Source organism: Oncorhynchus mykiss, chromosome 7 (genome assembly GCF_057628025.1).
Source record: "Oncorhynchus mykiss isolate SJ-2025 chromosome 7, ASM5762802v1, whole genome shotgun sequence".
Lineage (NCBI taxonomy): Eukaryota > Metazoa > Chordata > Actinopteri > Salmoniformes > Salmonidae > Oncorhynchus > Oncorhynchus mykiss.
The window spans coordinates 24,558,770-24,584,617 of NC_143028.1; the positions used below are offsets into that span (position 1 = coordinate 24,558,770).

Genomic DNA, 25,848 nt, shown 5'->3' on the forward strand with positions numbered 1-25,848 from the left:
CTTTAAATTGAAATACAGATAGATGCAATAGTCCCAGAGTTAATGATCCAAGGTCAGTTTTGCATTTCACCTCCTGATTGATGACTAACAATGTTAGAATAAAAAATAAAAACACAAGGCTTAAACATGCTCTCTCTCTATCTGTCTCTCGTCTGCAGATATGTTTTGATGTGAGAGGATGCCAACCCCCAGTCTCATCATCGCCACCTCACCTGCTTTTAAGATGACCTTTGTGCCGACGTGAGACACTGTTATGTAATTGTGATGAACTGAGAGAATATTTATGTAACACTGTGATTAATTAATCATGTGCTGCCTTCCCTGCTCCTATGTTTACCTCTTTCCCTTTGTCTTTTACACCTCTCTTTCCACCTCCTCTTTCTTCCTCTGTTTTTATAATTCACAACAGATGTGCATTGAAGTACAGATTGAACTTGTATTTATAACACTTGGATAATGACCTTTTCAATAAAGCGTTTCACATTCTCTACTGGTTGAAATGAAGTGTAATGTGATGAAATACTCCACCTATCCTGTGTTTATCAGATCAATGCAGATGAAGGTCATTAGATGTTGAGATGAACCGGTGTTAGAGTATTTACATGATGCATAGGAAGTGTAATGTTCAGATTTTTAACATTATATTTCTGTATGTATGAATTAACTAGTTAAATCTTGTTTCTAGTCTATTAGTTATAATGTGTAACCATTGATGTCCTAGTACCAAGATTGGTAAACACTGTTGAAGTGTAATACATACATGCAGACACAGTGTCATTCAAAGACTGGAATTTGATGCTCCTGGTATTGGATATGACTGAAAAACAATCTCAAAGACATGCATACCTAAACTGCACTTTTATTTGCCAAGGTAGAGTACATGATCAGTGAATATATTAAATGTACAGGCTACAATGTGGGGATCTCATGCATCGTAATAACTACATGTATATACGACTTGCATCCTTGGCACAACATGATATTATATCCTACTCAATCCATAGGCTTCATTAATGTCATTCAGGCTGTTTTGAAGTTGATACAACTGGCTATGATAGCTGAGGTTCATAGCTAGGTTCTTAACTAATATGTATACCAAACGTTTGGGTCCATACACAGATCGGCTAGGTAGCTAGCTAAACATCCATGGGCATACAGGGATTTTAATCATTCACTGCACAATAAGCAAAAACATAGCTAGCTACGTTATTTCATCTATCTGCATGGCAACTATCAGCAAGGCAAGCTTACGCAATTGTACATTCAATTTGCAGTAAATTCTTCAGCTAGCTAGATTCTATACATCCACTGTTTCACAAAATGACAGCCTGGTTCGCTGAATTACAATGTCATGTCATAATCATGTCACAACATCCATAAAGCTAGTCAGCTAGCTGGCTAATGTTAGCTAGTCAGCTAGCTTGCTAAATCACGATTTTTGGAAATGATCTTTATGATTTAAAAAATGCATAATCGTTAGTCTCTACCTTATTAACTAACATTCCTGGCAACTGTGCATGTTTTTGCATGATTCGTTTTGACATTACAATCCCTTACATTTGCATCTTAGTATTTCTGTCCGCCATCTTTGATCCAGTTCAGTTCTGTGTAGGCGTACCCCTCTCTCCTAGTATTTCTGTCCACCATCTTTGATCCAGTTCCGTTCTGTGTAGTGGTACCCCTCTCTCGAAGTATCTTTCAGCCGTCTTTGCTGAAGAAAGTCTAACAGTCAATAGTGCAGCAGCCTCCCCAGGTCCTAGTGCCGGACCGGTAGGAAGTTTAAGATACGATGGAACGGTTGACGAAAAAATAAATCACAGAAAAATATATAGACTAATATTGATTAATTTAGGGAGGCTAATTAATATTTTAGGGCTAGCGTCGTCTCTGATTCCTCCCCTTTAACTTTTTGTCTGAAAATTAAATATACGTTTTATTCAACTGCGTTACCCACTCCAGTCAGTAGATGGCGGTGTGGGAATTAAAGGCAATGCTGTTGGTGTGACGTGTAATTTAGTGGACGGAACGCTTCTTTCAACAGCAGCAACAGTTAGTCAGACACCTCGGAAGGGGAGATGGGGAGATGACTGTCACATCTAAAAAGTAGAACGAGGAAACTGGATGTCTGAGGCCGGTTTCCCAAATGCATCCAACGATGAAATTAGCCGTAAGATGTTTTTGAGAAACCGCGTCCTGATTAATACTAATAAGTGCTGTCTTAAATACCAAACTCAGCAGTTGTTGAACTGATGTGTGGTGTTAAAGGGAAAATATGCAATTGCTAAATCCATTTTTGGACTTTTAAATGATTTAAATATAGCCATTGATTCTTGAAGAATATAACACATGGCTCATGAGCTTAGTTCAACTGTTGTACCCTATCAGAACCCCAAATAAGCTTTTTTTAATCCAATGTCTAGAAACAATGTAAATGTAAACCAATACTGTATAGCATCAACATGGTTAAAACTATAATGTTGATATCATGGATGTTCAGTCCTTGCATCCGTGGGTCTGTCTGTCTGTAGTTACATTTCTCCAACCCCATCATCTTATTACCAAAACAGTGTTTGAACTGCAGATTGATTGATGTGTTGATTTTTTAAAAACCGCAACAAAATGGCTGCTCAGAAACTTGGTTTGGTAAACAGCTGAGGGATGGGGCTGGAGAAATGTAACCACTCTCAAATTCATAGAGAAAGCTATTGTCGCAACCTTCAGGCTATCCCCTGAGTTCACTACACTATGAATACAAAGACTGGCCATCCATGAGGTCAAAATTATTGTTTTAAAAATAATTATAGGTTATATAGTTTATTCTAGAATTCATCCATGATGTCATAATGGTAGTTTAACCAGGTTTCTAGGCTATATAGTATATTCATCCATGATGTCATAATGATAGTTTAACCAGGTTTCTAGGATATATAGTATATTCTAGAATTCATCCATGATGTCATAATGATAGTTTAACCAGGTGTCTTGGATATATAGTATATTCTAGAATTTCCTGTGGGGGTCAAATTATTAGAGCTGTTGATAAGTCATTGTATAATATTCAGCCAACTTATTTAATGCCATTACTTTAAAGGTGAAACATACCTAGATTCAATTACATTCATGAATTGGTTTGAAACCTTTGTTTTAAACCCTTCTCAAAGTTGTTGCCTTGACGGATTTGTAAAAACGGTTTGTCAAAAAATACTATTTTATTTATTTAAACGTAACCTTTATTTAACTAGGCAGGTCGTTAAGAACAAATTCTTATCTGTTCTTTCTACCAATCGCTCCATGTGTTTTAATAAAATCACCTATATGTACGTAACTTGTCTGATGCTTTAAGCATGCTGTTTGATTAAATAATTACAGATACACAAGTTACTCGAGGGAGCCAGTCATCAATATAACCGAGAAAAACTCTTCCCTCCCCCCGCTGCTGTAAATTCTGCCGTTAAGCTCCTAAAGTGTTCAGTAGTTAACTACACCAGCGGTCATCAAACTTTTCCATTTAGAGTGACAATGTATCTTACCATTTCTATCGATCTGCGTGCCAGTTATGATTTTCATATGCACATTTTTGTGGAACAGTTTAATTTATAATAGTATCTCAAAATCATTGTCTGTGATTAATCTACATTCTATCTAAATCTAAATGAAAATTATACAAATCTAAAAGTAACTTATTGCTATTGCCAACTATGTAAAATAATAACCTACATTACAAATAAAAACATTGCAGCCTGCAGGTAGAAAATATCCTGATAAAAATAAATCACTTTGGCTGCTCATGGCCTGTCTACAACAAACTTGAAACATATCAACTTTCAACTGGGTCCTCCGAAACTTGTGATAGCAAGCTTGCAACATTGTATGAAATATTCTGGGCCCTCAGAGTTCCCTGCGCCAGTGAGTTCGGGACAGACGCAGCTGTCGACTAGTTGTGCAAAGGTTAAGAAGTAACAGGTATTTTATGACATTTCCACTGGATCAGATAATTACACTTTTTCCTTTCATGCCGAGTGGAAATATTTTACAAAAATACTTTGAGGAACTATTGTCGTACGCAATTGATTTTGATTAGACTTTGTTTACTTGCTGTTTGAGGTGAATAAAACATTACTTTAAGAAGCTCCACAGCTCATTAGTGGAGGTGCGTTAAGACAATGAGAAATACTGTCAGACATCACCAACTGGGCACATTTATAGGCCTACATTTGCGCGCAGGCCAGGTAGACTAGTCCTACTTCTATATGCGTAGTTAGGTGTGCGTCCTTACTCAACATTGACAGGAGTATTTCAAACAAAAGACAATGAATACATTGACAAAACTGACGCATCTTGCGGGGTCAGGTCTGGGTGGTCTGCCATTGGGCCGTTTCATTTAGTATCCGTTTGGGTCGGCATGGGGAATGATTGTATTTTCCCATAGTATGTTTTACCGAAGTTGACCGACTGAAAGGGAGTGTAACTTTATGACTGTTGGATTCTAAACTTTGAACATTGAGATATTAAAGACATGATAGATCAGACGCATAGTAAATAAAGGACTGAGATCTGTAGAAAGACAGTGTGGCTGTGGAATGTACTGGGTGGACGGGAGGAGATAACAGGATTGCTATAGGGGAAGTGGATGGACGTCTGTGGATTGGGCAGAGGAGGGGTTGAGGTCAGGAGGCCAGGTCAGATCTCCTGAAGGGAGTAATAAGGGTTTAGTATCCTGTTACCCTCTTCCTGTCGAACCAGAAGATGTAAGGATTGCAGAGAAGGAGGGGTTGAGGTCAGGAGGTCAGGTCAGATCCCCTGAAGGGAGTAATAAGGGTTTAGAATCCTGTTACCCTCTTCCTGTCGAACCAGAAGATGTAAGAATTGGAGAGAAGGAGTGTCCAAAGTGGGGTATATATACTTGTGATGGTGAGAACATGTTTTTGTCTGAATTACAGCTGTAACGACCCTTTGGGATTTTTAAAACTTGGTTAAGGTTCTCTAGTGTCCGTGAATTATTTACTCTGAAAAATTAGAACCTAACACTATAATTACTGTTCCCTGAAGGAGGGAAACGGGGTAGAACACCTGTTTGGCCCAACCCCTTCCTGGGTCGGTGAAGAACGGTATTAAATGTAAGGAATAAATCCGAGCCTCACGCTCATCACCTGTGGAAGGCGGGGCTTCCAGCGAGGCGTGAATTGTAATAGTATGTTGTATCTAGTTTCCCTCCTTCAAGGAACAGTAGTTATATTCATAACGTGTGGATTTAATAGTATGTTGTACCTAGTTTCCCTCCTTCAGGGAACAGTAGTTATTGTCATAACGTGTGTATTTAATAGTATGTTGTACCTAGTTTCTCTCCTTCAGGGAACAGTAGTTATAGTCATAACGTGTGTATTTAATAGTATGTTGTACCTAGTTTCCATCCTTCAGGGAGCAGTAGTTATAGTCATAACATGTGGATTTCATAGTATGTTGTACCTAGTTTCCCTCCTTCAGTGAACAGTAGTCATAGTCATAACGGTACGCTTGTCATATGATGAACTTCAACTTAAATACGGATCTTGCTGTGGGACAGTTTTTTTCTATTCTGAAATGCAATCGACCTGCGTATCATTTAGTGCTCCTTAATTAAGTTACGCTGGGAAAACAGTTTGTGGGCACAGAAATACTAAATCATTTCAGAGTTTGATATATCCAATGTTTTTTAACGGAGTCATCTTGCAATCCAAGATGGCGTAGCAGTATGACGTGTTAGTAGTTGTAAATGGTAAAAAAAAATCTGTCATTTTTTGTATATATCTTTTTCCATGTTTAAATTAAATATACCTTCCGGCAACACGGCTCACCCAATGTGATACGGATCTGCTATTTTTTTAGACCTTATAGCTAGAACCTCCATCAGAACCTAGCCATCAGAAGCTAACCAGCTAATTAGCTACTAGCTATTTAGTCATTGTTAGCCACTGCTAGAGGCCTTTGCCTTTTTAGCTCAGACACCAGCCGCTTTTGGCCTGGATAATACCTGCCAGTCTGCACAGCGCAATATCAACCCTGAGCATATCGGACTATTTTTCTCCACTACATCACCATATTCCTGCCGTAAGCTCTGGACCATTACCCCGGATAATCACAGCTAGCTAGCTGCTACCGAGTGGCCCAGCCTCGAACTAGCCTTGAGCCAGGCCCATCTCCCAGCCTGATCACTCGGCTACACAGCTGATGCCTCCCAGACACTTCACCAAGACGACTAGAAGCCACTTCATCACCGGATTCCTGCCGTGAGCTCTGGACCTTTGCACCGGAGTGGCTATAGTGGCTAACGCCCTTGTCCCGAAGCTAGCACCAGTTAGCCCCGAGCCAGGTGCATCTCCCGGCTAGCAAACAAAATTACTCCAGCTACAATACCTCTTTTGCCAATTGGCCTGGACCCTTTGTCAACATGGAACCCCGCCAATCCATCATGACTGGTCTGCCGACGTAATTCCGCCCGATGTGCCCTCAACCGCCCTTTGCAGGACGTCGTGACGCCCTTGTCCCGGAGCTAGCACCAGTTAGCCTCGAGCCAGGAGCATTTCCCTGCTAGCATAGTAACGACTACCTAACGGCTTCCCTGTTTCATATATTCCTGTTCACTGGACCCTATGATCACTTGGCTACATACTGTAGCTGATGCCTGCTGGATTGTTCATTAATCACGGGTCTCGATTTTGTTTATTTGTTTATCTGTCGGCCACAGCCTCGAACTCAGGCCCTGTGTGTAGTTAACTGACCCTCTCTGCCCATTCATTGCCATTTTACCTGTTGTTGTTGTCTTACCTGTTGTTGTCTGAGCTAGCTCTCCCAGTCAACACCTGTGATTGCTTTATGCCTGGCTTTATGTCTCTCTCTGTCAATATAACTTGTATACTGTTGTTTAGGGTAGTTATCATTGTTTTATTTTACTGCGGAGCCCCTAGTCCCACTCAACATGGCTCAGAGTTCTCTTTTGTCCCACCTCCCACACATGCGGTGACCTCACCTATCATAACCGGTGCCTCCAGAGGTTCTACCTCTCTTATCGTCACTCAATGCCTAGGTTTACCTCCACTGTACCCGCACCCTGCCATACCCCTGTCTGTACATTATGCCTTGAATCTATCCTACCACGCCCAGATATCTGCTCCTTTAATTCTCTGTTCACAACACACTAGACGACCAGTTCTGATAGCCTTTAGCAGTACCCTCATCCTACTCCTCTGTTCCTCGGGTGATGTAGAGGTTTACCCAGGCCCTGCGTGTCCCCATGCACTCTCATTTGTTGACTTCTGTAACCGTAAAAGCCTTGGTTTCATGCATGTTAACATCAGAAGCCTCCTCCCTAAGTTTGTTTTACTCGCTGCTTTAGCACACTCCGCCAATCTTGATGTCCTTGCCGCGTCTGAATCCTGGCTTTGGAAGGCCACCAAAAATTCTGACATTTCCATCCCCAACTACAACATTTTCGATCCAGATAGAACTGTCAAAGGGGGATGAGTTGCAATCTACTGCAGAGATGGCCTGCATAGTTCTATCATACTTTCCAGGTCCATGCCAAAACAATTCGAGCTTCTAATTTTAAAAATGAATCTCCAGAAACAAGTCTCACTTTTGCCCCCTGTTATAGAACCCCCTCAGCTCCCAGCTGTTCCCTGGACACCATATGTGAATTGATTGCTCCCCATCTATCTTCAGAGTTCGTTCTGTTAGGTGACCTATACTGGAATATGCTTAACTGTAGCTGTGGCTAACGCCGTCCAACAATCCAAGCTAGATGCCCTCAATCTCACACAAATTTCAAATTTCAAAAAATGTTGAACTAAGAACAGATATAGCCCTTGGTTCACTCCAGACCTGAATTCCCTTGACCAGCTCAAAATCATCCTGTGGCGTACTGCACTAGCATCGAATAGTCTCCGTGATATGCAATGTTTCAGAGAAGTCAGGAACCAATACACACAGTCAGTTAGGAAAGCAAAGGCTAGCTTTTTCAAACAGAAATTTGCATCCTGTAGCTCTAACTCCAAAAAGTTTTGGGACACAGTAAAGTCCATGGAGAATAAGAGCACCTCTTCCCAGTTGGCCACTGCACTGAGGCTAGGAAACACTGTCACCACCGATAAATCCATGATAATCGAGAAATTCAATAAGCTTTTTTCTACGGCTGCCTCCTGTCTACCCCAACCATGGCAAACAGCTCCACACCCCCTGCAGATACTTGCCCAAGCCTCCCCAGCTTCTCCTTCACCCAAATCCAGATAGCTGATGTTCTGAAAGAGCTGCAAAACATGGACCCGTACAAATCAGCTGGGCTAGACAATCTGGACCCTCTCTTTCTAAAATTATCCGCAGCCATTGTTGCAACCCCTATTACTAGTCTGTTCAACCTCTTTCGCATCGTTCAAGATTCCTAAAGATTGGAAAGCATTCTGTATACATCTGGCCCTTTGGACACTGTGTTAACAAACCTCCAAACGAGCTTCAATGCCATACAACACTCCTTCTGTGACCTCCAACTGCTCTTAAACGCAAGTAAAACTAAATGCATGCTCTTCAACTGATCGCTGCCCACACCCGCTCGCCCGACTAGCATCACTACTCTGGACAGTTCTGACATAGAATATGTGGACAACTTCAAATAACTAGGTGTCTGGTTAGACTGTAAACTGTCCTTACAGACTCATATTAAGCATCTCCAATCCAAAATTAAATCTAGAATCGGCTTCCTATTTCACAACAATGCCTCCTTCACTCACGCTGCCAAACATACCCTCGCAAAACTGACTATCCTACCGATCCTTGACTTCGGCGATGTCATATACAAAATAACCTCCAACACTCCACTCAGCAAACTGGATGGAATCTATCACAGTCCCATCCGTTTTGTCACCAATACCCCATATACCACCTTCCACTGCGACCTGTATGCTCTCGTCGGCTGGCCCTGGCTACATATTCATTGCCAAACCCACTGGCTCCAGGTCATCTGTAAGTCTTTGCTAGGTAAAGCTCCGCCTTAACTCAGCTCACTTGTCAGCATAGCAACACCCACCTGTAGCACGCGCTCCAGCAGGTATATCTCACTGGTCATCCCCAAAGCCAACACCTCCTTTGGCCGCCTTTGCTTCCAGGACTCTGCAGGCAATGACTGGAACGAATTGCTTAAATCGCTGAAGTTGGAGACTTATATCTCCCTCACTAACTTTAAGCATTAGCTATCTGAGCAGCTTAACGATCGCTGCAGCTGTACACAGCCCATCTGTAAACAGCCCATCCAACTACCTACCTCATCCCCATGTTTTTATTTACTTTTTTTGCTCTTTTGCACACCAGTATTTCTACTTGCACATCATCATCTGCACATCTATCACTCCAGTGTTAATCTGCTAAATTGTAATTACTTCACTACTATGGCCTATTTATTGCCTTACCTCCTTACTCCGTTTGCACACACCGTATATAGACTTTCTATTGTGTTATTGACTGTACTATTGTTTATCCCTTGTGTAACTCTGTTGTTTATTTGTCTCACTGCTTTGCTTTATCTTGGACAGGTCGCAGTTGTAAATGAGAACTTGTTCTCAACTGGCCTACCTGGTTAAATAAAGGTGAAATTTAAAAAAATAAAAATAAAATACAATCTTAACTTTATTGACAACACCCAAATTGATAGTGTCATTAATGCAGTTCTTCAATAATTACACATAATTCTTAATATTGTAGCAAACATTATATTAAACAGGACATTCAAACCAGCCTTACAATTATAATCCAAAGTAGTGTGAAATGCACTCATAAGCAACCTGTAAATGGAGGTTTCTCCCCTGAGTTTCCCCCATTCACATTCAGAATACATTGTGAAAACTAAAATCTTTGCTCACCATTTTTGCTCCACGCAGATATACTACATCCATAACTATCGGTTTCCTCATTAGTTGGGAGGAGTTTCTACGACTAAATTGCATGTGCATTGCCCTCGTGCCGCAATTTTAGCAAACACAGAAAGGGGCCTATATTGGAGACAAAAAGTTGTCTGGCACACTGCTTAGAGTTTCAACAACATGAATAACTTATGTCTAGTCTACAATCTTAGATGTTACTACTAATGTGAAAACAAGAAAAAAATATGACTATTCTTGCTCATTTTAAGGCAAATGTCAAATAATTTTAACAATCATTACAGATGTCAATTATTGTACAACATCATGGCTATGCTGTTGGCATCACCTTTTACAGTGAATTACCGCTGTTGTGGGCCTTTAACCATCTGTCTGACTTTGTTGTTCACACAGGAGAGACAGGACTACCGTGGATCCTATGGGGAGCCTCAACAACCTCATGATGGCAGAGAAGAGGCAGAGAAGAGTCTCCACATATCAAAACACCTCAAGAAACGCCTGCAGAGATCCACAGGGAAGAGAACTCACTGCTGCTCTGACTGTGGGAAGAGATTCACCTCCACATCAGGCATTAAAATTCATCAGAGAATCCACACAGGAGAGAAACCTTGTAGCTGTGGTCAATGTGGGAAGAGTTTTGCTGCATCTAGCACTCTGAATCTACACCAGAGAACACACACAGGAGAGGAATCTTCTAGCTGTGGTCAATGTGGGAAGAGTTTTGCTGCATCTAGCACTCTGAATCTACACCAGAGAACACACACAGGAGATAAATCTTATAGATGTGTTCAATGTGGGAAGAATTTTGGTAGAACTGGCTATCTGACTCAACACCAGAGAACACACACAGGAGAGAAATCTTACAGCTGTAATCAATGTGGGAAGAGTTTTACTCAGCTAAATGAGTAAAACTCATAAAACCTTATAGCTGTGTTCAGTGTGACAAGAGATACTCTAATAAAATATCTCTGATCAAACGTCAGAAAATACATGGAGTTGTTTCATGCTATCAATGAAATAATTTCACAATTTAGAATGTTTTTAACATTGTAGTTTGAGTATTTTAATGTATTTCACAATGTAGAATCCTGAACGTTTGCCCCATTCAATTGATTTCAGCGTGATTATGGATATTAGCCTTGGGAAAAATCCAGGCTCTGAAATGAAAGAGTTACTGTTTATGTGATTTAACAAAAAGTGTATAACACAAAAAGAGCTGTCTTACACTTACCCCGTTGGTGACCCACTTGAATCAATGCAACACTTCAAAATGTAGCTAGCTTTTTTATACAAGTTGTCATCTAACCAGTGATGTACACATTACTCCCAGATTCCGTGTGGTTTTTGAGCTGTTAGTTTTAACAGGACTTGCAACCTCATCTCCCTCCTCTTGGCACAATTGATTTCAACATGATTTCGTTGAGTGATGACAAATAAGTGTTGCGTTCCTTTGTTTAGTGACCCCTAAATTTAAATGCATCACTCCAAAATGTAGCTGACTGTCTTCTACAGGTTGTCCTCTAACCAGTGAGGTAAAAGATATCTTCCATTTCCATGTGTTTTTTTTTAGTTGTGTTAGTTTCAAAAGCACGAACAATCTGATTTCCCCCCTAATTGATATCAGTGATTTATTGCTACTTGTCAAAACAACAGCATTTCTGGTGCTTGTGTCCATGGTGAGGACAACTTGGTTTTTGGTGCTTATGCAGTTTATAAGGTACTTGTTTTAAAAAATACAGATATTTGTGTACATTGCACATGTTATGTTTAGGTTTTCAATTTATCCCAAACTGTTTCTGCACATTGGTTATTGATTTGGACATGTTATTCCTAGGCTATTCCACCTAGAAAATGTAATTGAAAAGATGTTGAAAATTTGACTATGCAATCAAATATTTCATATTTACATTTCATGAAACATTTAGTAATGATAATTATTCATGCAACCAACTGACAGATTTTTGGGTAAAATTATATTGACATTGTTGCCCTGATTTTAGAATATCAAGGTTAATTCTCAGATGTGCCAACCCAAATGTACTAGAGCATGACATTGGGGACTGGGCTCCGATCCAACAACATACCTATCTAGTGAAACCTGAAAAGAGAGAGAAGCTCCGCGGTGAGGTTGAAAGTTATTATGGATATTGCAGGAGTTTCCTCTTGAAATTAGACATGTCCGTGGTGAGGACAACTTGGTTGCTGTTTGTCTCAAGGGTGGGCAGTCAAAAAGTTCTGTGTTTTGCATTTAGCCAGTGCGTTTCCATTTACTTTGACTGCACGTTTTTCCGTATTGGAGATTTTTTGTTTTTTTGTTTGGGCTCGTTCCAAGGGGATGAGAGTTCTAGAAGATAGTGAGTTTTAGGAAGAAAATGTTTTTTTTCCTTGTTTTTAATTGTTCACAGCCAGTAGACCCCATGTTTATATTGGTGAAGCAATGTAGTTGATTATAATGTGAAATGTAAGTTGTTTTCTGTTGGTGGTAAGCATTCTCTTAAGGTGTTAGTCTTTTGGTTTTTCCATTTCTGTTAGTCAGGATGTATTACACCTGTGCTGGCTTGTCCATCTCGTTAGTGGGAAGGTGTTTCACCTGAGCTGGTCCAGGTTCTATTTAAGAGTGTCTGGCCCAGTGCTCCAGTTGTCTTGATAGATGTGGAGAGTCAACACCTTTAGTTGCTCCACATCCTGTCTTTAAGTTTGGTGTGGGTTTTTCTTTTTGTTTGCCTCTTCTTGGGCAGATTTAGTGGGTCTCATAGTGGGTGTCTTTCATGTCCCAGTTGTTGTTACTAGGCAACTTTCAGTGGACACTGAGAGCAAAACTGCAACATTATGTCTTGTGTGATAAGTTTGTCTCATTTGATATGAAAGAAATGAACCACATTTGGGGATGTTAATCTTCATTTGGTGACCGCTCTTGACGACCTGGGTAAATGGTGCACCAGGGATCCCTCAAACTTGGGATCTCAGGGAGACCACACTTTGGGAAGGGAGCAGATCTGAGAGGCAGTGAGCCGAGTGGATACCAAATCTCAAATGTAGTTTTTAAAAAAAGAGGTGAGCGAAAGACGCAAAGTGTAGTTTTTAGAAAAGCCTCGTAGGCTCTGAGTTTGTATTCCTGTATTTTCCCAGTATGAGTGGAGTTGCTAGATGTATTTTTCCATAAAGTTAGAATGAACCAAGGTGGCTGACTAGCTGTTGATGTTGAAGAAGCCTCCCGTACACTAGATTATATGTCACAGTGGCAGAATCACCTGAAAAATGCACATCACCATCTGCTCACTGGAGTTGGTATCGCAGTTGAGAAAATACTTTCAGACAAAAAGCTAAAAAGCGACTGCCCCTAAAAACCATTGACTCCCTTTGAAAACGGGCTATGTGGCATCAGAAACATTTATTATAGTGTAAGAATATACTACAAAGTGTAGCTAAACAGAATAACTTTGGTCATATCCAGTCAGCACGTACAGTGCCTTGCGAAAGTATTCGGCCCCCTTGAACTTTGCGACCTTTTGCCACATTTCAGGCTTCAAACATAAAGATATAAAACTGTATTTTTTTGTGAAGAATCAACAAGTGGGACACAATCATGAAGTGGAACGACATTTATTGGATATTTCAAACTTTTTTAACAAATCAAAAACTGAAAAATTGTCCGTGCAAAATTATTCAGCCCCTTTACTTTCAGTGCAGCAAACTCTCTCCAGAAGTTCAGTGAGGATCTCTGAATGATCCAATGTTGACTTAAATGACTAATGATGATAAATACAATCCACCTGTGTGTAATCAAGTCTCCGTATAAATGCACCTGCACTGTGATAGTCTCAGAGGTCCGTTAAAAGCGCAGAGAGCATCATGAAGAACAAGGAACACACCAGGCAGGTCCGAGATACTGTTGTGAAGAAGTTTAAAGCCGGATTTGGATACAAAAAGATTTCCCAAGCTTTAAACATCCCAAGGAGCACTGTGCAAGCAATAATATTGAAATGGAAGGAGTATCAGACCACTGCAAATCTACCAAGACCTGGCCGTCCCTCTAAACTTTCAGCTCATACAAGGAGAAGACTGATCAGAGATGCAGCCAAGAGGCCCATGATCACTCTGGATGAACTGCAGAGATCTACAGCTGAGGTGGGAGACTCTGTCCATAGGACAACAATTAGTCGTATATTGCACAAATCTGGCCTTTACGGAAGAGTGGCAAGAAGAAAGCCATTTCTTAAAGATATCCATAAAAAGTGTCGTTTAAAGTTTGCCACAAGCCACCTGGGAGACACACCAAACATGTGGAAGAAGGTGCTCTGGTCAGATGAAACCAAAATTGAACTTTTTGGCAACAATGCAAAACTTGGCGTAAAAGCAACACAGCTCATAACCCTGAACAGACCTACCCCACTGTCAAACTTCAGCAGGGACAGGGAAGATGGTTAAAATTGATGGGAAGATGGATGGAGCCAAATACAGGACCATTCTGGAAGAAAACCTGATGCAGTCTGCAAAAGACCTGAGACTGGGACGGAGATTTGTCTTCCAACAAGACAATGATCCAAAACATAAAGCAAAATCTACAATGGAATGGTTCAAAAATAAACATATACAGGTGTTAGAATGGCCAAGTTAAAGTCCAGACCTGAATCCAATCGAGAATCTGTGGAAAGAACTGAAAACTGCTGTTCACAAATGCTCTCCATCCAACCTCACTGAGCTCGAGCTGTTATGCAAGGAGGAATGGGGAAAAAATTCAGTCTCTCGATGTGCAAAACTGATAGAGACATACCCCAAGCGACTTACAGCTGTAATCGCAGCATAAGGTGGAGCCACAAAGTATTAACTTAAGGGGTCTGAATAATTTTGCACAGCCAATTTTTCAGTTTTTGATTTGTTAAAAAACTTTGAAATATCCAATAAATGTCGTTCCACTTCATGATTGTGTCACACTTGTTGTTGATTCTTCACAAAAAAAATACAGTTTTATATCTTTATGTTTGAAGCCTGAAATGTGGCAAAAGGTCGCAAAGTTCAAGGGGGCCGAATACTTTCGCAAGGCACTGTAACGTCCAATGATGTCGAATTATGGCCGATATCAGGTCTGTTTGTTGTGGCCGCTATTTCGCCCCAAAATACTCATCCCAAATTTGGCTGTTTATAACTATGTAAATGTCTCTCGGACAAGGTGACTTTTATCAATATACACTCTAAAAACTAAAGGTTCCTGGAGTATGCTGTAGGGGTTCTTCAAATTGAAAATGGGGGAACCCCTAAAAGTTATATGAAGAACCCATTATCATGGTTCCTCTAAGAACCTTTTGGGGTTCATTTTTTTTAAACTCCCTGTCCACCCTCCCTCCATTATAAAAACATATTTTAATAACAATATTGACTTAAATCATTAATTGTTTATTTAGTGGCACCACAAATGTGAATTCATATTTACAAAACATATTACCAAACAAAACACATTACAAAACATTTCGACAGACATGTCAGACCATAATAAATAATACATTTACTTTGTGTAGTGCTTTTCATGACATTTCAAATATATATAAATAATGATGTACAATAAAAACAACATACATTAAAAATGAATCATTGGTAAACTAACAATATTGTAGACTTGATGCTAAATACAGATTTTTCAGCTTTAGTGTGTATATCGTATCCACTTTGTTATGTTAGGAAGTTTGCCATCTTTATGACCGGCCCTGGTAACTTCACCCCAACTTCTCTTGTCCCAAAGAACACAGTAACATAAGTGTTTTTCTGACATGTTTCGGAAATTTAAGGGAAAGTAAAAAAATACAGTCCCATGGGGACGTCCTCGAGGGTGTGGATTTTCTCCCCATCAAAGGCCAGCGGGATTTCACTCTGACGGTGAAATGGATTTCCGCCGATGTGCAGTAAAGGAGTGAAGAGCAGTGAAATCTGTGTCAACAAAAGAAAGAAAAGATGAATACACATACAATTAACAAAGAACATAACAAATTGTCAGCTGAAGTTTTATATACGCATGCACACCTACAGTGGGGCAAAAAAGTATTTAGTCAGCCACAAATTGTGCAAGTTCTCCCACTTAAAAACATGAGAGGCCTGTAATTTTCATCATTGGTACACTTCAACTATGACAGACAAAATGAGAAAAAAAATCCAGAAAATCACATTGTAGAATTTTTAATGAATTTATTTGCAAATGATGGTGGAAAATAAGTATTTGGTCGTCAATAACAAAAGTTTATCTCAATACTTTGTTATATACCCTTTGTTGGCAATGACAGAGGTCAAACGTTTTCTGTAAGTCTTCACAAGGTTTTCACACACTGTTGCTGGTATTTTGGCCCATTCCTCCATGCAGATCTCCTTTAGAGCAGTGATGTTTTGTGGCTGTTGCTGGGCAACAGACTTTCAACTCCCTCCAAAGATGTTCTATGGGGTTGAGATCTGGAGACTGGCTAGGCCACTCCAGGACCTTGAAATGCTTCTTACGAAGCCACTCCTTCGTTGCCCGGGAGGTGTGTTTGGGATCATTGTCATGCTGAAAGACCCAGCCACGTTTCATTTTCAATTGCCTTGCTGATGGAAGGAGGTTTTCACTCAAAATCTCATGATACATGGCCCCATTCATTCTTTCCTTTACCCGGATCAGTCGTCCTGGTCCCTTTGCAGAAAAACAGCCCCAAAGAATGATGTTTCCACCCCCATGCTTCACAGTAGGTATGGTGTTCTCTGGATGCAACTCAGCATTCTTTGTCCTCCAAATACGACGAGTTGAGTTTTTACCAATAAGTTCTATTTTGGTTTAATCTGACCATATGACATTCTCCCAATCTTCTTCTGGATCATCCAAATGCTCTCTAGCAAACTTCAGACAGGCCTGGACATGTACTGGCTTAAGCAGGGGGACACGTCTGGCAATGCAGGATTTGAGTCCCAGGCGGCGTAATGTGTTGCTGATGGTAGGCTTTGTTACTTTGGTCCCAGCTCTCTGCAGGTCATTCACTAGGTCCCCCCGTGTGGTTCTGGGATTTTTGCTCACTGTTATTGTGATCATTTTGACCCCACGGGGTGAGATCTTGCGTGGAGCCCCAGATCGAGGGAGATTATCAGTGGTCTTGTATGTCTTCCATTTCCTAATAATTGCTCCCACAGTTGATTTCTTCAAACCAAGCTGCTTACCTATTGCAGATTCAGTCTTCACAGCCTGGTGCAGGTCTAAAATGTGGTTTCTGGTGTCCTTTGACAGCTTTTTGGTCTTGGCCATAGTGGAGTTTGGAGTGTGACTGTTTGAGGTTGTGGACAGGTGTCTTTTTTACTGATAACAAGTTCAAACAGGTGCCATTAATACAGGTAACGAGTGGAGGACAGAGGAGCCTCTTAAAGAAGAAGTTACAGGTCTGTGAGAGCCAGAAATGTTGCTTGTTTGTAGGTGACCAAATACTTATTTTCCACCATAATTTGCAAATAAATTCATAAAAAATCCTACAATGTGATTTTCTGGATTTTCTTCTTCTCATTTTGTCTGTCATAGTTGAAGCGTACCTATGATGAAAATTACAGGCCTCTCTCATCTTTTTAAGTGGGAGAACTTGCACAATTGGTGGCTGACTAAATACTTTTTTGCCCCACTGGGGGGGGGGGGGGGGCAACACACTGTCTGTGTTTGGTGGACCATTTCAGTTTGTCAGTGATGTGTATGCCGAGGAACCTGAAGTTTTCCACCTTCTCCACTGCGGTCCCATCGATGTGGATAGGGGGGTGCTCCCTCTGCTGTTTCCTGAAGTCCACGATCATCTCCTTTGTTTTGTTGATGTTTGGTGAGAGGTTATTTTCCTGGCACCACACTCCCAGGGCCCTCACTTCCGCCCTGTAGGCTGTCTCATCATTGCTGGTAATCAGGCCTACTACTGTTGTGTCATCTGCAAACTTGATGATTGAGGCTTCCGTGGCCACGCAGTCATGGGTGAACAGGAAGTACAGGAGGGGGCTGAGCACCCATCCTTGTGGGTATCACCACCTGGGGGAGGCCCGTCAGGAAGTCCACGACCCAGTTACACAGGGCGGGGTTCAGACCCAGGGCCTCAAGCTTAATGAAGAGTTTGGAGGGTACTATGGTGTTGAATGCTGAGCTATAGTCAATGAACAGCATTCTTACGTAGGTATTCCTCTTGTCCAGATGGGCAGTGCGATGGTGATTGCATCGTGTGTGGATCTATTGGGGCAGTAAGCAAATTGAAGTGGGTCTAGGGCGACAGGTAAGGAGGAGGTGATATGATCCTTGACTAGTCTCTCAAAGCATTTCATGATGACGGAAGTAAGTGCTACTAGTAGTCATTTAGTTCAGTTACTTTTGCTTTACGGGCTCCCGAGTGGCGCAACGGTCTAAGGCACTGAATCACATCTGGCCGTGAGTCCCATAGGGATGCACAATTGGACCAGCATCGTCCAGGTTTGGTAGGCCGTCATTGTAAATAAGAATTTGTTCTTAGCTGACTTGCCTAGTTAAATAAAAAATATTGTGTGTAGATTGATAAGGGACATTTTCTATTTAATCCAATTTAGAATACGGCTGTAAGGTAACAAAATGTGGAAAAAGTAAAGGGGTCTGAATACTTTCAGAATGCGCTGTAAACTAAAGTTAAAAATATTTAAAAAGTTAAATACATTTAAAATGAACTTGATCTGAAAATAAAATATGATCCTTAACTGCGTTTCCCCTCCAGTCAGCAGACGGCGATGTGCGTCCTTCAGGCGACGCTGCCAACGTGACGTATAATCTAGTGGACGGTTCTTCAGAAACAGCTCGTCAACCACCTCGGTAGCTTGCTAGACAACATAGCCGATAGATTCAAGCTATTTCTACGCTTTCGAAGTATATTAGCTACCCTGTTTTAGACACAGTTCTGTCGTATCTACTTGTTAACTTATTTAATTTAATATTTCGGTATTCTTTATTCGTCAGCTATAGTAGCTGGCTGGTTAAGTTAGCACTAGACTAGTCGCTAATTATAGCTAGCTAGTTAACATCCCCGACCATGAGCTCCCTAAACTACTCTCCTCCTGTTAAAGAAGAGGAGATCTGCTGGACGGAGAAAGAAGCTCTGGGGCTGAACGTTGTCGTGAAAGAGGAGAAGGAATGGGAGGATGTTACAGTTAAACAAGAAGTAGAGGGTGAGGCTGTTACAGTGAAAGAAGAAGAGAAGGACGTTTCAGTGAAAGAAGAGGAAGACGAGTTCAGAGTGAAAGAGGAGGAGGAAGAGAAAGATGATGATGCAGTTTTTGGAGTGAAGAAGGAAGGGGAGATTACTGTCACATTGAAAGATGAAGAGGTGGAGATAGGAGATCTGATTAACACCAGTAAGTTCCGCCTTAAATAGTTTTTGTTCACTTTGGATATTCGGAGTTGGCTTGTCAATACCTCTTCAACGGAGGGCCCTGGGATGATATCTGATATGTCTAGAATCATCAGACGACGTAGAGAGCAAGCTACCCCTTGTTTTCTCCGTTCCGTTTCCAAAAAGTGACTTAACATACATATTTGAGAAGGGTCTAAATGCTGACCGCAGACTGGGGGCACGACATGTAGTGATTTTTGTGTTGTGATGATTTACTACTCACAATGCCCACAATTTACTACACACAATGCCCCCAGTCTGAGGGTTGTTGACGTCAACCGCCTGTATTCAATGGAGAGAAATGCTAAGCTACTAGCCTCATGGCATGAATATGCATCTGGAGACCACTCCTATAGTGTTTTATTAGAACATTCCGTTCTATACAGTCCATCTGATAGAGGTTCATATCTGACAGAGATGTACACACTGTTCTATACAGTCCACCTGGTAGAGGTTCATATCTGACAGAGATGAACACACTGTTCTATACAGTCCACCTGGTAGAGGTTCATATCTGACAGAGATGTACACACTGTTCTATACAGTCCACCTGGTAGAGGTTCATATCTGACAGAGATGAACACACTGTTCTATACAGTCCACCTGGTAGAGGTTCATATCTGACAGAGATGTACACACTGTTCTATACAGTCCACCTGGTAGAGGTTCATATCTGACAGAGATGAACACACCGTTCTATACAGTCCATCTGGTAGAGGTTCATATCTGACAGATGAAAACCTCTTTTAGAAACTTAGAAAGAGGCGGAGTCTAAAGCTGCAACAACTAGGATTTTGGTTTCTGGACAACGAAATACTTTTGATATGAAAACTAATAGAACAGGAGAGAAATGACACAGTGGTGTGTCCAATAGAACATGAGAGAAATGACATAGTGGTGGGTCTAATAGAACAAGAGAGAAATGGCATAGTGGTGGATCCAATAGAACAGGAGAGAAATTACATAGCGCGGTGGGTCTAATATAACAGGAGAGAAATTACATAGTGGTGGGTCTAATAGAACAGGAGAGAAATGACAGTGGTGGGTCTAACAGAACAGGAGAGAAATGACAGTGGTGGATCCAATAGAACAGGAGAGAAATGACATAGTGGTGGGTCTAACAGAACAGGAGAGAAATGACATAGTGGTGGGTCCAACAGGTAAATAAATTGAAATACATTTTCCCAAATGATATAATTTCCCCAAAGAAAGGATTGCCAAATAATTTCCCAATGTGAATGAGACCCCCTTCACCAGTCGGCTAGGCCTCACTCCAACGACAACGGAATGAGAAATGTTTTAAGGTTATACCATGGATAATTTTGCTATTTAATTTTGAATTGTAAGTATCAGCAAAAAATATTTTTAAATTGTTTTGTCAATAAAATATTTGTTCATACTGCTGTAACACATTGGAGAACATTCACAATATGGAACAACAGTAACCATAGTAACACATTGGATAACATTCACAACATGGAACAACAGTAACCATAGTAACACATTGGACAACATTCACAACATGGAACAACAATAACCATAGTAACATTGTTTCCCCCAAAAAATGTAAACGAAGTTTGTTCTGAGGTGTCTGTCCTGTATCTGAGCGATATAATAACAAATATATATATATATATATATATATATATATATAAAAAACTATTTTTATTTGTCACTAAAGTCTTTCCACATTTTGTTACGTTACAGCCTTATTCTACAATAAATAAAAATCCTCATAAATCTACACACAATACCCAATAATGAAAAGGCATAAATAGGTTTTTAGAAAAAAATCTACATTTATTTTAAGAAAAAACATTATTATTTATTATTTACTTATTTAATATTATTATGTACATAAGTATTCAAACCTTTTACTATGAGACTTGAAATTGAGCTCAGGTGCATACTGTTTCCATTGATCATCGTTGAGATGTTTCTACAACTTGATTGGAGTCCACCTGTGGTAAATTAAGTTGATTGGACATGATTTGGAAAGGCACACACCTGTCTGGCTACCACAGCATTCTGAAGCGATACACCATCCCATCTGGTTTGAGCTTAGTGGGACTATCATTTGTTTCTCAGTAGGACAATCTCCCAACACATCTCCAGGCTGTGTAAGGACTATTTGACCAAGAAGGAGAGTGATGGAGTGCTGCATCAGATGACCTGGCCACCACAATCACCCGACCTCAACCCAATTGAGATGGTTTGGGATGAGTTGGACCGCAGAGTGAAGGAAAAGCAGCCAACAATTGCGCAGCATATGTGGGAACTCCTTCAAGACTGTTGGAAAAGCATTCCAGGTGAAGCTGGTTGAGAGTGTGCAAAGTTGTCATGAAGGCAAAGGGTGGCTACTTTGAATATTCTAAAATATATTTGGATTTGTTTACCACTTTTTTGGTTACTACTTGATTCCATATGTGTTATTTCATGGATTTCATGTCTTCACTATTATTCTACAATGTAAAAAATAGTAAATATTAAGAAAACCCCTGGAATGAGTAGGTGTGTCAACATTTGACTGGTACTGTATATCTCATTAATGTTTTTACCACTTCTTCCAAAGGCAAACATGTAAGGAAAGGTTTTTTTAAATCAAAAGGGATGCTGTCAAAAATGTAAGGAATTGAAATGGATTTACCCAGTCTACAAAGCACTACAGCAACTCTGTGATGACCAGTTCTGCTCTTTTATTGAGGGATCTAGTCTAGATTAAACCTCATAGGAAGACAGTTTAATCATGTGGAGGTTTCATGCAGGTCTCTGTTTAACTAGATACTCTGTTTGTCTTTGGCAGGAGAGAAACCAGACTCTCACTCTGACAGTGGGAAGAGTCCTTCAGGGGAACCAGACCCAGAGATGCCCAAACCAGCCAGACAACACCACTGCTCCCACTGTGAAAAGAGTTTTTGCTGGTTAGGGAACCTAAAACTGCATGAGAGGACACACACAGGAGAAAAGCCTTTCCAATGCTCCCAGTGTGGAAAGAGTTTTGCTGTGTTAGCTAACCTGAAAAGACACGAGAGAATACACACAGGAGAAAAGCCTTATCACTGTTCCCAATGTGGAATGAGTTTTAATCAGGATGGAGACCTAAAAGCTCATAAGAGGAAACACACAGGAGAAAAGCCTTTCCAATGTTCCCAGTGTGGAAAGAGTTTTACTAAGATAGGGCAATTAAAAGAACATGAGAGAATACACAAAGGAGAAAAGCCATTCCAATGTTCCCATTGTGGGAAGAGTTTTACTCGGATAGGAAACCTAAAAAAGCATGCGAGACTACACACAGGAGAAAAGCCTTACCAATGCTCCCAGTGTGGAAAGAGTTTTGCTGTGTTAGCTAACCTGAAAAGGCATGAGAGAATACACACAGGAGAAAAGCCTCATCACTGTTCCCACTGTGGAATGAGTTTTACTCAGTTATGGGACCTTCAAGCTCATGAGAGGATACACACAGGAGAAAAGCCTTTCCAATGTTCCCAGTGTGGAAAGAGTTTTACTCAGATAGGGCACCTGAAAGCTCACGAGAGGATACACACAGGAGAAAAGCCTTTCCAATGTTCCCAGTGTGAAAAGAGTTTTACCATGTTAACTAACCTGAAAAGGCATGAGAGAATACATAGAGGAGAAAAGCATTTTCTGCTCCCAGTGTAAAAATAGATTCTCACGAATGGCAGAACTTAAAGCTCATGAGAGGATACAGAAGAGAAAACCCTTTCCAATGCTCCCAGTCTAGAAAGAATTTTACCTGGTCAAGTAGCCTGAAGGAGCATAAGAGGATAAACACGGTAAAAGTCCTACCACTGCTGTCTGTGTGGAATTCAGAGAACCTGAAATCAAATGAGAGAATAGAAAGAGTGTATTCTGACTTATATTTTTGACTGAGAATTTGTGTTTTTGTTTAGGCCACATGAAATCATATTGTGTATGGTTACACCTGTCTATATAAGGTCTCACAGTTGACAATGCATGTCAGATCAAACACCAAGCAATGAGGTCGAATAAATTGTCCTTAGAGCTCCGAGACAGGATTGTGTCGAGGCACAGATCTGGGGAATGGTACCAAAAAATGTTTGCAGCATTGGTCCCCAAAAACACAGTGGCCACCATCATTTTTTAATGGAAGACGTTTGGAAGACTCTTCCTAGAGCTGGCCACCCGGCCAGACTGCGCAATCGGGGGAGAAGGGCCTTTGTCAGGGAGGTGACTAAGAACCCGATGGTCACTCTGACAGCTCTAGAGTTACTCTGTAGGGATGGGAGAACCTTCCAGAAAGACAACCATCTCTGCAGCACTCCACCAATCAGGCCTTTTTGGTAGAGTGGCCAGACGGAGGCCGCTCCTCAGTAAAAGGCACATTACAGCCTGCTTAGAGTTTGCCAAAAGGCACCTAAAGACTCTCAGACCATGAGAAACAAGATTCTCTGGTCTGATGAAACCAAGATTGAACTCTTTGGCCTGAATGCCTTTCGGCAACCTCCAAGCTGGCAGTCATGTGCCTTTACTGTGGAGTGGATTCCGTCTGCCCACTCTTCCATTAAGTCCTGATCTGTGGAGTGCTGCTGAGATTGTTGTCCTTCCGGAAGGTTCTCCCATCTCCACAGAGGAAATCTGTAGCTCTGTCAGGGTGACCATTGGGTTCTTGTTCCCTTCCCTGATGAAGGCCTTTCTCCTCCGATTTCTTAGTTTGGCCGGGTGGCCAGCTCTTGGAAGAGTCTTGGTGGTTCCAAACTTCCTCCAATTAAGAATTATGGAGGCCGCTGTGTTCTTGGGGACCTTCAATGCTGCAGAAATGTTTTGGTACCCTTCCCCAGATCTGTGCCTCGACGCAATCCTGTCTCAGAGCTCAACGGATAATTTATTTGACCTCATGGCTTGGTTTTTGCTCTGACATCCACTGTTACCTGTGGGACCTTATATAGACAGGTGTGTGCCTTTCCAAATCATGTCCAATCAATTGAATTTACCACAGGTGGACTCCAAACAAGTTGAAGAAACATCTCAAGGATGATCAATGGAATCAGGATGCATCTGAGCTCCATAGTCTCATAGTAAAGGGTCTGAATACTTAAGTTAATAAATGTGCAAAAATGTCTACAAATGTATTTTTGGTTTGTCATTATGGGGTTTTGTGATGTCATTATTGGGTATTGTGATGTCATTATGGGGTATTGTGTGTAGATTTGATGTGGGGGAAAAAATCTTCAAGTTTAGAATAAGGCTGTAACGTTAAAAAAAATGCGGGAAAAATGAAGGGGTCTGAATACATTACAAATGCACTGTATACCTTTGGCAGTTTTCTACCGCTGGCAGAGTGTTGTCAAAGTTTTCTACCCCTGGCCGTTTTGTACACAGTCATGTGATACTTGGTATAGAAAAGTCCAATCTTAGGAGGGTACATGGGAGGCACAATACTGTGTGTCTGCAGGTGTCTCTGGTCAAAACCACTGATACAGTTGCCCCTCCACCCTCTGGTGGGATGGATCATGTCTACAGAGAAACCTAGATTCAAATACTTAGATTTGTGTGTATTGGGTATTTGTTGTGAAATTGTTAGATATTACTTGTTAGATAGTTCAGTAATATCGACTCTAGAACCACAAGCATTTCTCTACACCCACAATTATATCTTCTAAACACATGTATGTGACCAGTAAAATGTGATTTGATTTTGATTTGAAATTAACGTCCTATTTATCAAAGGTGCTTTTGGCTGGGGTCAAAATGACTCCAAAGGATTTGAATTTGTTAAAAGTCCATATTTATACAGAAACACTAAACCATTATTTTGATTTATTAAGAACAAGTTGATTGACAAAGTCATGAAAAAATTGAAGAATTGAATAAACCACATTTTGGCTATGATAAAATATATGCCTCTGGTGTCAAAATGATCCATGTCAGAAGTATGGTTCAATGCAAATATGTAGTGGGTGTAAAGTTTGTTTTAAATTCTCACTCATTAAACACGAATCAATCAACACATGCTTCTCTTTGAACGACTTAATAAACTTAATAAATGAAAAATAAACTTTTGGTTCCTCAACTGCGTTGCCCACAACAGTCAGCAAATGGCGAGGTGCGTCTTTTAGGTTCAGGCGACGTGTGTGACGTATAATCTAGTGGACGGGACGCTCCTTCAACAACAACAGCTAGTCAGACACCTCGGTAGCTTTTTAGCAAACATAGCTACAACATTCACGCTCTTTACACTGTTTTTGGTGTATTTTAGTCGCTGTGAATTAAACACACTTCTGTCGTATGTACTTGTTGGCCCATGTAATTATATATTTACGTTGTTTGTCAGCTAGCTGGTTTGCTAGGTTAGCTTAGAACTAGGCTAGTCGCTAATGCTAGCTAGCTAACATCCCCGACCATGAGTTCACTAAGCTACTCTCCTCCTGATAAAGTAGAGGCAGTCTGCTGGACGGAGAAAGAAGCTCTGGTCAAAGAGGAGGAGGAAGAGGAGGCTGTTACAATACAAAAACAAGTAGAGGGTGAGGCTGTTACTGTAAAAGAAGAGAAAGACGTTTCAGTGAAAGACGAGGAAGACG

At 40.8% G+C, this 25,848-nt stretch overlaps 1 protein-coding gene across 1 annotated transcript in view; it reads left to right on the forward strand.

Annotated features, from left to right (window-relative positions):
• LOC110527619 (uncharacterized) overlaps positions 1–25,275 on the forward strand; it is a 36,687-nt gene extending 11,412 nt beyond the window's left edge. The window contains 4 exon segments of the mRNA XM_036983121.2: positions 18,914–19,250; positions 22,092–22,932; positions 22,934–22,990; positions 22,992–25,275. Of these exon segments, the coding sequence (XP_036839016.2) occupies positions 18,914–19,250; positions 22,092–22,932; positions 22,934–22,990; positions 22,992–23,175 (1,419 nt within the window). The 3' untranslated portion in view covers positions 23,176–25,275.
• The last annotated feature ends 573 nt before the right edge of the window (positions 25,276–25,848 follow it).